The 10,334-nt window shown below is 52.0% G+C and overlaps 6 protein-coding genes across 6 annotated transcripts; 4 read left to right on the top strand and 2 right to left on the bottom strand.

The window, feature by feature from the left end:
* Positions 1–1,222: 1,222 nt before the first annotated feature.
* COCCADRAFT_112201 (uncharacterized protein) lies at positions 1,223–1,947 on the bottom strand (the record flags this gene model as incomplete). Its single annotated transcript, XM_007720259.1, has 2 exons — positions 1,223–1,533; positions 1,596–1,947. The coding sequence occupies 2 exons, from the start codon at positions 1,945–1,947 to the stop codon at positions 1,223–1,225; spliced, it is 663 nt and encodes a 220-aa protein (XP_007718449.1).
* Positions 1,948–3,047: 1,100 nt separating this feature from the next.
* COCCADRAFT_41965 (uncharacterized protein) lies at positions 3,048–4,238 on the top strand (the record flags this gene model as incomplete). The annotated part of the gene is made up of 4 exons (XM_007720258.1): positions 3,048–3,326; positions 3,399–3,436; positions 3,484–3,585; positions 3,641–4,238. The coding sequence occupies 4 exons, from the start codon at positions 3,048–3,050 to the stop codon at positions 4,236–4,238; spliced, it is 1,017 nt and encodes a 338-aa protein (XP_007718448.1).
* Positions 4,239–4,861: 623 nt separating this feature from the next.
* On the top strand, positions 4,862–5,383 carry COCCADRAFT_112198 (uncharacterized protein; the record flags this gene model as incomplete). Its single annotated transcript, XM_007720257.1, has 1 exon — positions 4,862–5,383. One exon carries the CDS (start codon positions 4,862–4,864, stop codon positions 5,381–5,383), a length of 522 nt encoding a protein of 173 aa, XP_007718447.1.
* Positions 5,384–5,626: 243 nt separating this feature from the next.
* On the bottom strand, positions 5,627–5,779 carry COCCADRAFT_112192 (uncharacterized protein; the record flags this gene model as incomplete). The annotated part of the gene is made up of 1 exon (XM_007720256.1): positions 5,627–5,779. A coding segment is annotated over one exon (153 nt), but the record flags the coding sequence as incomplete, so codon positions are not given.
* Positions 5,780–6,121: 342 nt separating this feature from the next.
* COCCADRAFT_112191 (uncharacterized protein) lies at positions 6,122–7,589 on the top strand (the record flags this gene model as incomplete). Its single annotated transcript, XM_007720255.1, has 5 exons — positions 6,122–6,371; positions 6,421–6,508; positions 6,564–6,974; positions 7,111–7,446; positions 7,496–7,589. 5 exons carry the CDS (start codon positions 6,122–6,124, stop codon positions 7,587–7,589), a joined length of 1,179 nt encoding a protein of 392 aa, XP_007718445.1.
* Positions 7,590–7,984: 395 nt separating this feature from the next.
* On the top strand, positions 7,985–9,975 carry COCCADRAFT_31222 (uncharacterized protein; the record flags this gene model as incomplete). The annotated part of the gene is made up of 2 exons (XM_007720254.1): positions 7,985–8,221; positions 8,275–9,975. The coding sequence occupies 2 exons, from the start codon at positions 7,985–7,987 to the stop codon at positions 9,973–9,975; spliced, it is 1,938 nt and encodes a 645-aa protein (XP_007718444.1).
* Positions 9,976–10,334: the final 359 nt, after the last annotated feature.

The raw sequence follows: 10,334 nt of genomic DNA, 5'->3' as shown, positions 1-10,334 counted from the left end.
CTAAGCTAAGCATATTTAGCATAACGCCCGTCTCATCTATATTATATACATTCTCAGGCCGTACCCTTAGGTCCTATAGAACTCCCTTAATTACCTTAAACTAGTATATAACCTAAGTATAGATATTCCGCTTATATTATTTCTAGTCTATTACCTTTACTTTCCTCCCTTTAAGTCTAGGGTTGCGTTTCTCAAAGAACCGAGCCTAGTTCTTGCCTAGAAGCTTAATAGGCTTGCCAGTCGTCGTTATCCGTCGGCGTATAAGGCTAAAGGCTAGCGAGGGTATATACTTAATTCAGACAGGCTATCCAAGTTCAGACATTAGCAAAAGATACTCAACAAGGGCTTTCTCTTCATCTAGGGTAAGATACTGCTAGCCTTAGGCCTTCTCCTTTATAGAGGGTCGCCCACGCCTGCAGTAGTATCGAGTATAGTACGGAATAGCATCATCCTATAATAGAGAAGTAGTTATTAGTGCATCAAACGAAATGGCTTATGTCAACATATGCCTTAATAGGGCCATGTCTACGATCGTAGTGTTGTAAGTACTACCACTAAGGCCATCACGACAGACACCCACCCTCCACCCACCCTCCCCACCACGCCGCACGGAAGACAAAGGAGCTCGCTCTAATACCAGAAATAGATCAGCACGTAATCAGATAGATGCTTCGAGAACTAGACGCCACACTTTAGCCCGATCCGACCTAGTATAAAAGGGTGCGCTATCCACGTAAGCAGACTAAAGTTACAAGCTAACAGAACAGGGTCACGGCTAGAACTCGGATCTATGCAGAGTATAACTTTTTTAAAGAGAAAATATTAAATAAATATAGAGGTGTGAAGCCAACCAGCCTTAGACTGGCTACTACGGAATTGGCGACGACAAGACTAAACACGCTGTAATATTTTAACTGCCCTTATAGATTTGTAGAGAGTAACCTTAAGAATAAGTATTTTATTATTACGGTGCAATAATAGCGATTGCGTGAGTTCCAAGATACTAAAATCGCGGATTCTTTGCGGCACGGGGGGACTTGCGTAACCCAGGGAGGGATGTTACTAGAAGAAAAATGCATTCATGAAAGAATATCAATTGTGAATGGCTATATATGTTTTGAAAATATGACATGAAGAAAACATAATGGTAAAAGTATTCAAGAGAGAAGAGAAAATGGGCATGAAGCAAAGGCAAAGAACAGGTTCTTTAGTAGTAGCCTTTTTACTTGATGTTGGCAATGGCAGCAGTCCAGGCAGGGTCGCGTGCAGGGTCGGCGGGCGTCTCGACGCATTCGCTCAAGAACTTGTCCCAGCCGTCCTTTGTGGCAGCAGCAAGGCCGGCGCGGACTTCAGGGCTGCACACTGTGCTTACGAACCAGGCTGCGCTGCCGAAGCTCTTCTCGTCGTCGCTGTTGACAAGGGCAAGCACGGCTACCAAACCGGCGTCGCCTCCTGCAGCCTTGGCCTTTGCAACGGCATCTGCGCCAGCGACACTGGTGGCGTACTGCTCGACGTAGTTGGGCATGGCCATCACTAAAGAAGGCGGGTGGTTAGTATGCATGTTTGTTGGGGCTTGGCATGGTGGTGGTACTTACTCCTTGTTCCCTGTCCGGGGCGACCGGGGAAGTGGTTCTTGTTGTACTTGAAGTCGCCGCTCTCGAATAGCTCATAGGCAACGATTGCGGCCTGCTCTCCCTTTGAGGTGATCTTGTAGGTCTTGAATGCCTCGTTCAAAGCAGTGGCGGCCTTTGAGGCATCTGCACACTCGTCGGGGAAGTCTGCACCTGCGCAGGATTCGGTCTTGGGGGCGATGGCGATAAGCGTGGCCGCAGTCAGGGCTGCAGGACCGCCGGCAGCTGGGGCGGGATCCGGGCAGTCAGGCAGGGGTGCGGCAAGGGCGCCAAGGGCGAAAGCGCCCGCACAGAAAAGGTTCTTCTTGAAGCCCATGTTGAGGATGTTTAAGTTTGATGGAGGTTGTTGAAAATAGAATTCTTGGTGGATGTGGTGGGAAAACCGGGTATTTGAACGAATAGGCAATGGTGGAGAAAAGTGAGTGGTTTGAATGTTCTGTTATGTGGTGATGTAGAAGAAAAGAATGGATGTACAATGCCTCTTAACAGAATAGGCGTGAATGGTCTGTTCTTCTGCCCCGCAGAAAATGAATGGCTAAATAAAGAATTCAAGGGTGGACAATGAGGCAGTGTGATGAGGAAGCAAACGCCCAAGATATAGGGCGGTGCACACGGTGGACTGGTTCTTTCAGGCGTCCTACTCCATGTGCCCTTCAGGAGTGGTGTAAGCGTAACCACCGATCAGCAAGCCGCCACGGCCAATCATTTCCTTTGCGCGCGATGGCAAAGCACGTGACCAGGCGTTGTGGGCGGGTGATTGGACGAGTGCAGTTCAGCTGGTGGTCGCGTTTCGAAACGTGAAACAGACGGCGACAAGCCTTTGCCAATGCCATTCAACAACTGTCAAAATCGACTCTAGCACCACTACAAGTAAAATTGCAAGGCCATTGTGCTACATGAGGCATCCTGTTCAGCTCCAGCAGCCAGCGCATGGCTGGCCGGCAGCGGGGCATAATTGCAGCGTGCTGACCGGCCCTTCATCTTGTCTCAGGCGGCCTGATCTGGCTGGACGCGGGCGCACGTGCGACTACTGAGCCACCTGCAAGCCACTAACAAGACGCCCTGCGCCTTGCGTGCCTTTTCTGCTTTGGAGCACCAAGTCCATGCGCGACGGCTGCCTTGTTTACTAATGTGTTAAGCCTCGCTCAGCTGTCTAGATCTCTCTGGTCAGCCACCCGCGGCTTGCCTCTGCTCCAGAGTACATACACTAGCCACATCTTGCCATACACTACTTATGTCGGCAGCTGCTTTTTAATGCATAGTTCGTGACATCATTAAGCCGGCCCGCGGCTCGCCCCACCAAATCGTCTCCAATGCCGTGCCCCTCATGCTCGTCCGGCGCCCGCAATTGACACCCTCACACTCTAAAGCTTCTTCTTCTTCTCACCAGCTCAACACCCTCAAAGCACCGCCAAGATGCCCGTAGAATCCAAATTCGACCCAAAGGACATGCAGTTCAGGCGCCTGGGCCCGGCCGGCCTCAAGGTGTCGGTCCTGTCCCTCGGCGGTTGGTTGACGTACGGAGGAACCCAGAAGGGCTCCATCGTCAAGGACTGCATGGAGGAGGCCTGGAACCACGGAATCAACTTCTTCGACACTGCCGAGGTTTATGCGGCTGGAGAGTGTGAGACTGAAATGGGCAAGGCCTTCAAGGAGCTGCAATGGCCGCGTGACGAGTATGTCTTGTCAACAAAGGTAAGTAGCGCCATGTGCAACACCATTCCATGGTTCAGACCGACATGTTTGATTGACATGTTTGATTGACAGATCTTTTTTGGAACACGGAGGCAGGAGCCCAACACCAGGCAGGTGGACCTCATCCCGTGTTGCTTCTTGGCTAACCAGTGTGCAGGGGTCTGTCTAAGAAGCACATTGTCGAGGGCTTGAAGAGCTCTCTGAAGCGACTTGAGCACTCCTATGTCGACGTTGTCTTTGCTCATCGCTTCGACCCCGAGTATGCAATGACACGCCTTTTTCGTCAGGTGCATTTGCTAATGTGCTTCTGCTAGTGTACCGATGAAGGAGATAGTTGAGGCCTTCACCCAGACAATCAACATGAACTTGGCCTACTACTGGGGCACTTCTGAGTGGTCTGCAGAGCAGATTCAAGAAGCGTGCGACATAGCAGAGAAGTACAACCTCATTGCCCCAGTCGTCGAGCAGCCGCAGTACAACGCCTTCCACCGTGAGAGGTTTGAGAAAGAGTATGCTCCATTGTACAAGAAGTACCAATACGGTACCACCATCTGGAGTCCTCTGGCGAGTGGCATGCTTACGGGCAAGTACAACGACGGTATCCCCGAGGACAGCCGCTTCGCAACCAACTCCGAGTTCTTCAAGAAGACGATTGAGGAACTCAAGAGTGACGAGGGACAGGCTAAGATCAAGAAGGTTAAGGAGCTCACCAAGATTGCAGAGAGGCTTGGAGGCAACACGACGCAGCTGGCGCTTGCCTGGGCTGCAAGCAACCCCAATGTTAGCACCGTCATCCTCGGAGCATCGAAGCCCGAACAGGTCAAAGACAACTGTGCTGCCCTGAAGCTGCTGCCCAAGTTGACTCCAGAGGTCTTGGAAGAGATTGAGAAGATCCTTGCCAACAAGCCCTAAGTAGTGGAAAAAAAAAATTGATACTACCCTAGTCTCAGAGTCATGTTGCTGTGCTTGGTGAGGTGTCATGGTCATATCAGGTCAGGCCAAGACCGAGTAGATAGAAATATGCACGTAACCTTGCCACCTCGCACACACACTCACACAAATAGCAAAGTTACCGTGAAGACGGACCCGAGGCAGAGAGGTGAGTGCTGCATGCACAGTGGGCAAGTAGCATGTCCGAAGTGTTTCGGAGAGATCTATAGCGGCCAAGACTAGCTGGTCTTGTATGACGGCTACTTGACAAACGAACCCATGGTCACGGCCTTTTGGTGGGTAGGGTAGGGTAGGGTAGGGTAGATGAGTGTTTGGGACGTGAAGGTTTCTTTGGCGCTGTGCCGCGGGGATGCATGTGGCCATGGCCATGACCATGGCAGTGCGCCACCTGGAGACGGAGAGCGAGGAGGGGTTAGCTCGAGCCCCTATGCAGGCAGAGAACATGGAGGGCAGAGCCGTACCTGGACAGTGACGATGCACTAGACACCCACCAGTCGAGACGGGGCGGGAGCATGGGCTGATGGCTCGGCCAGACGCTGCTGTCGGCTTGTCGCCGTGCATTGGCCGCTTCGTCTTCCAAATCCATGGGCGGGCCTGTGCCCTCGCGCCGATCAGCTTGGGTGGGTAGCGCATTGCTGTGCGGGCGAATTGGTACTAAACTACCGTCGACATCGCACCGCAAGTGTAAGAGTTGTTCTCAGCCGTCGTCGCCCAGAGATCCCCCGTCTTCTGCTGTGCTACACCAGCTTCTCCGCGCCTGCGACGCCAAGAGCACATCGCACGTCTCAATTGCCTCAGCCACCACTCGCCCACGCCCACGCCTACACCCACGCCCACAACCCGCTCCACCTCGTGCCTACAGCCTGCCGCGCCCTCCCATCCTCCGGCGGTGCGTCTCACCAGCATCCGGAAGCCAACGGCAAAGCCTTGGGCACGCGTGCTCAAAGTACACGACAGCGACGCCTTGGGGTACCAGCCTGACCTTTTGTGAACACCGTCTGCCCCGTCGCAAGCAGTATCGGACGACTGTCTCTCTGCGTGTGCGTGTGTGTATGTTTCGGATGTGCACAGGGATTGCGTGTGGGCTGACAGACGTCGACAACTAGTGTGCCTCTACTCTCCACACCACCCACGCTCCTCCGCCAAAAGCGTCGAGCAGCCTTCGGTCCGCTCGCAGACAAGATACTCTTGGATTTGCCGCTGCCAAACTGCACCTGGTGCTGATCCATGCAGCACACATAGTATGGCCGCCACCATCAAGACCGACCCCTCGGTCGGTGACTCGAGTCATCCAAACGGGAGTGGTAAGTTGGCCTTTTTTTTCCTGCCTTCATCTGGTGCGGCGCGCTTTAATAAGACCCTCCTCTTTGACGTTTGTTGTGTTTTGTCTCCGTTCTTGGCGCGTGGACCCTCGGCCTCGTGATTGGCCGCCTATGCTTCGATTCCCTTTCCATCTCGACTCCACACCTTAAACGGGCGCTGCGGAGACAGATTGAGTCTCGGTCAAGCCCGCCATTCCCGCGTCGGTATAAGCGTCCACTCGAGCCTCACGGCTCTTCTCTGTGCCGGCCATTGGCAACGATGCATGAACGACATGCCACTCGACGATTTTTTACCTGCCTCAGTCGGATACAAGGCTTCGAGGACGCTACATATACATGGCCATACAACGCTTCCCTTCCCCGCATCCAAGCTCGGTACACATACGCACACAGAACGCATACAGAACATATACAGAACGCTTGTCCTTGTTTTCTTTTATTATTTTCTTCATCAACTTTTAATCTTTATACGCAATGTCGCATCAGCGCTTTATGTCATGGCCGAATGCACATATGCTAACCATGGCGCCCACTTACCCTCCTGCCGGCGCTGCAACCGACTACCCATCTCCTGCTGCTTCCCGTCGACCTTCTGAATGTCTGTCGGAGATGAGCATGGGAAGCATAGGAAGCAGTAGGAGAGGTAGCTTGGCTGCTTTCGCGCCGGACGTGGAGAGTACAGGGCAATGGCAATCCATAGGCAGCGAATCAAAGAGTCCTCTAGCCCAGTTTGGCTTCTTCAAGAGTTTAACCGACAAGAAGACAACCCGAGGTCCGTCCATGCCTGCCTAGTTTCACTCGTAATTACTAATTCAGCAAAGATGGACAACCACCAAAGAGAAGGGGTCCCAAGCCCGACAGCAAACCTGCCTTGACACGCAGACAAGAGCTGAATCGTCAGGCGCAAAGGTAACCTCGGCAAAGCCATGCACAACCTCAATCACATGCTAACTTTGTTTGCAAGAACACATCGTGAGAGAAAAGAGCTGTATATCAAGGCTCTCGAACAGGAGGTCATCCGTCTCAAGGACACATTCGCCGCTACTTCGCGTGAGCGTGATGCCTACGCCGAGGAGAACAGGAGGCTTCGTGAGCTACTCATGGCGCATGGCATCGCCTTTGACCTTTCGGGTCGGCCCTCCAACGGTATGGCCCAAGTTGGGAGCTCCACTTACGGAAGTTCGACAGGCAGCGTGTCAGGCTATGGACCAGGTTCAGCCTCTACTGGCTACACCTCACCACCAACACGCGGTTCGGCCTCTCACGATGGCATGAGTGGTCAGCCTTTGACTCTGCAGCATCAAGCCCAGCAGCAGCAGCACCATCACCAGCAAGGACTGGACTATGACCAAATTGGCATAGATTTCGTTTTAACGTACGACCGAACGCCCTATCTTTCTCCTCCACCCCAGCAGTAATGCGCTTACGTCTTTTCTGCCTTGTTTCCTTCAACTCTCGTACGTTTCTCTTTGGTCTTGACAAGATATGCTCTGACAAGTCGTGTCGGACAGGCTCGAGCGACCTTGTATGGACCACATGCAGTTCCTAATGGTACGCGCCCATGATGCCGACGAGAACATTAGCGGCCACGCCCTCATGGCCACGGCACCTCCTGATGCGCACATCACAAACTGCCCCGAGGAGAAGTATCCTCACCAGATGCCCGACGTCAACATGCCGGATCTGATGAAGCTCCTGGATTTGAGCAATCGTCTACCCCTTGACGGGGAGATTACGCCCATCATGGCTTGGGCAAAGATCCTCCAGCACGACAGACTGCGGGATCTATCCAAAGAGGACTTCGAGCTCCTCAAGGGAGAGCTCCTCGCCAAAGTCCGCTGCTACGGGTAAGTTACGAATACTGGGTATCTGCTAGTCCCTGCTAATGCTTGGTAGATTTGGTGCCGTCCTCGAGGAGTTCGAAGTCAGAGATGCGCTCACGACTGTCCTTGCTGGCAAATTCTCAAATGGGTCTCCACCTATAGGATAATGTCTATTTATGAGAACCAAGAAGCAGTATTCATATGTTTTCGGATAATTAGTAATGTCGTTAAAGTGGAGATTAGCAAATGCAAGCCATGTTTTCGCAAAAGAAATGATGTAGTTTGAACCGTGACGCGTCGGAGACTTTCTCGTGCATGTGGCGGGCTATTCTTGAGTCAGGGTCCAAGCCAGACCCCGCGCCAACGAGGGGCTCGCGCTCGACACCTCGACCCTCGAGCATACCTTACTCGTGAAACACACAATTGCTGCCACTTGTTCCATGCTTGCATAAAGCTGCGTAGTGCTATTTAATCTCCCTCGTTACGTTTTCTGCCTTCTACATAACCGCATTCTGTACACTAGAGCTGTCCATACTTCATCAACCCCAGCAGAGCTCCAGCCATGACTGAACTCAGCGTTTACGACAACGACCCGACCATATACCTCTTTACATCCCTGACCGCCGGGTCTTCGCACATCATCACTGCCACCTCGCGAATCGAAACAATTCTCAGAGCGAACAAGATCCCATTTAAAGGGGTAGACACAGCTACTGACGAGCTAGCTAAGAAGCTGTTCCAGCGGAGAGCAAGTGGAAAGAAGTTGCCCCTGATAGTCAAGGAGGGATATGTGCTAGGTGTAGGTACAATACACAGAGTGTAGCCAGTACCTAAAGATTAACATTGAAATAGGGCATCACTGAGATTGAAGAATGGAACGAATACGACGAGATCAGAGAGGCACTGGGGGTGACCTCAGCCTTCACCCCCTTTCCCGCCAAACCAGGGCCGCCGCCCATGGCCGCCTCCACCAGCACCGCCGCGCCCACATCGCTCAAGAGCGCAGCTGCAAAGGAAGATACCACCCCAACCCTAAGCCCAGAGACGAATCTCGCGCTGCGAGAGCTGGGTGCTGAAGCAGCAAAGAAGGCAGCTTCATTGAAGCCCACCCCTGGCAATATCAAGACTACCAATCCGCTGTTGGCCGAGAAGACGAATACCCCGACTTCTGCTTCGATGCTCAAGAGTCCGTTAAAGGAGGAACTGAAGAATGTTCTTTCGCCCCGGACCGTTCCCCTGCCTGATACACCAAAGGTTGCGACACCGACTACACCCAGCGTCACGGCGGATGCAAAGGCGGATGCTCCCACGGTGGAGGCAGATGTAAAGGAGGATGTGAAGGAAGATACAAAGGAAGATGTAAAGGAAGATGTAAAGGAAGATGTAAAGGAAGATGTAAAGGAAGAAGCGGAGGCGGAGGCGGAAGTGAAGGATGAGGCAAAAGCTGAGACGACAACCGAAGAAGAGACTGAAGCAAAGACTGAGGCTACAGCTGCACCAAAGACTGAGACTAAGTCTGCACCAAAGACTGAAGCAAAGGCTACAACAAAGACTGGAATAAAAACTGCAGCAAAGGCCGGATCAAAGACAGAAGCAAAGACCGAGGTAAAGAAGGGGGTGAAGGCGATAGTCAAGCCCTCTGTCAGCAAAGATGTCAAGGCTAAGGACACCAAGGCGAAAGATACAAAAGCAAAAGACGTCAAAGCAAAAGATGTCAAACCAAAGGATACGAAGACGAGCACTACAGGCTCTAAAATACCAAAAGCGTCATCATCATCATCGACAACGACAACAACAACACGGAAACCAACAACTGGTCTCTTTGGCATGCCAAAGGCTGCGCCAAAGTCCAAGCCCAAAACTGCATCTGCATCTACAAGCAAAACTGCAACCTCTGCAACCTCTGCATCAGCCAGAAGGGCTGCGACCTCGACATCTGCTAGCAAGGCTGCAGTCAAACCCAAGGACGCAAAGCCAAAGGATGCAAAGACGTCAAAAGCAACTGCCGCAAAGAGCATTCCCAAAATATCTGATGTACAGAAACCCGTCCAAACACCTCCTTCCATGCATGATGATGCCAAGAACCCCGCGCTGAGTGCTGGTCCGGTAAGCACTACGCAGGCAGAAGCTAGTAAAGAGGAAGAGGACAAGGAGGGCAGTGACGAAGAGGAAGAAGACTCCGAAGAGGAAAGCTCTGAGGAGGAAGATGATGAGGAGACAGACAAGGATGCTAGCACAGCTGCAACCACAAAGGATGGGGCTGCTGTTGCCGCCGTAACCAAGGAAAGCAGTTCCGAGGAGGATGAAGACGACAGCGACGAGGAAGAAACCGACGAAGAAGAAGAAGCAGAGGGCGAAGCCGCAAAGGGAAAAGCAGCTGTACCAGCAAAGAAGAAAGAAGAGGAAGAAGAGGATGACGACGACGATGAAGAAGATAGTGACGATGACGAAGAGGAAAGCAGCGGAGAAGAAGAACAAGACGAGAAGGACCCCAAGACCCAGGAGCAACCCGCTAAAGCACAAGACAAAGCCGGTGTCAGTGTAAAGGACTAGACTTGGCTACCCTATGTGCTTTACTTTACCTCTTATACCGCAAATCCCAAACTTACAAGTCTAAATATCGTGCGTTTTTGAGCACTTTACTTGTATATAGGGGCCTTGTTTGGGCTTGGAAAGCGAGAGGAGTGGAAAGTCTGAGTATATTGATTAACAAAGTCTTTTTTCTTTTTCCTCTTTCTGTATCTATCTAGCTCTTTTTTCTAGTTGACTACTTCGTTGGTTTAGCGTTAGACCACTCTCTCTAACGTGGTTCACAAGCGAATCGGTTGCCCAAGCGAATCGGTCGCGCCCCACCAGCGCGTCAACGTCAAGGCGATATCACGCGCTTTTATCACAATTAATAAACTATCGCA

Source organism: Bipolaris zeicola (assembly GCF_000523435.1).
Source record: "Bipolaris zeicola 26-R-13 unplaced genomic scaffold scaffold_432, whole genome shotgun sequence".
NCBI lineage: Eukaryota > Fungi > Ascomycota > Dothideomycetes > Pleosporales > Pleosporaceae > Bipolaris > Bipolaris zeicola.
This window is presented reverse-complemented; position numbering and strand designations above follow the sequence as displayed.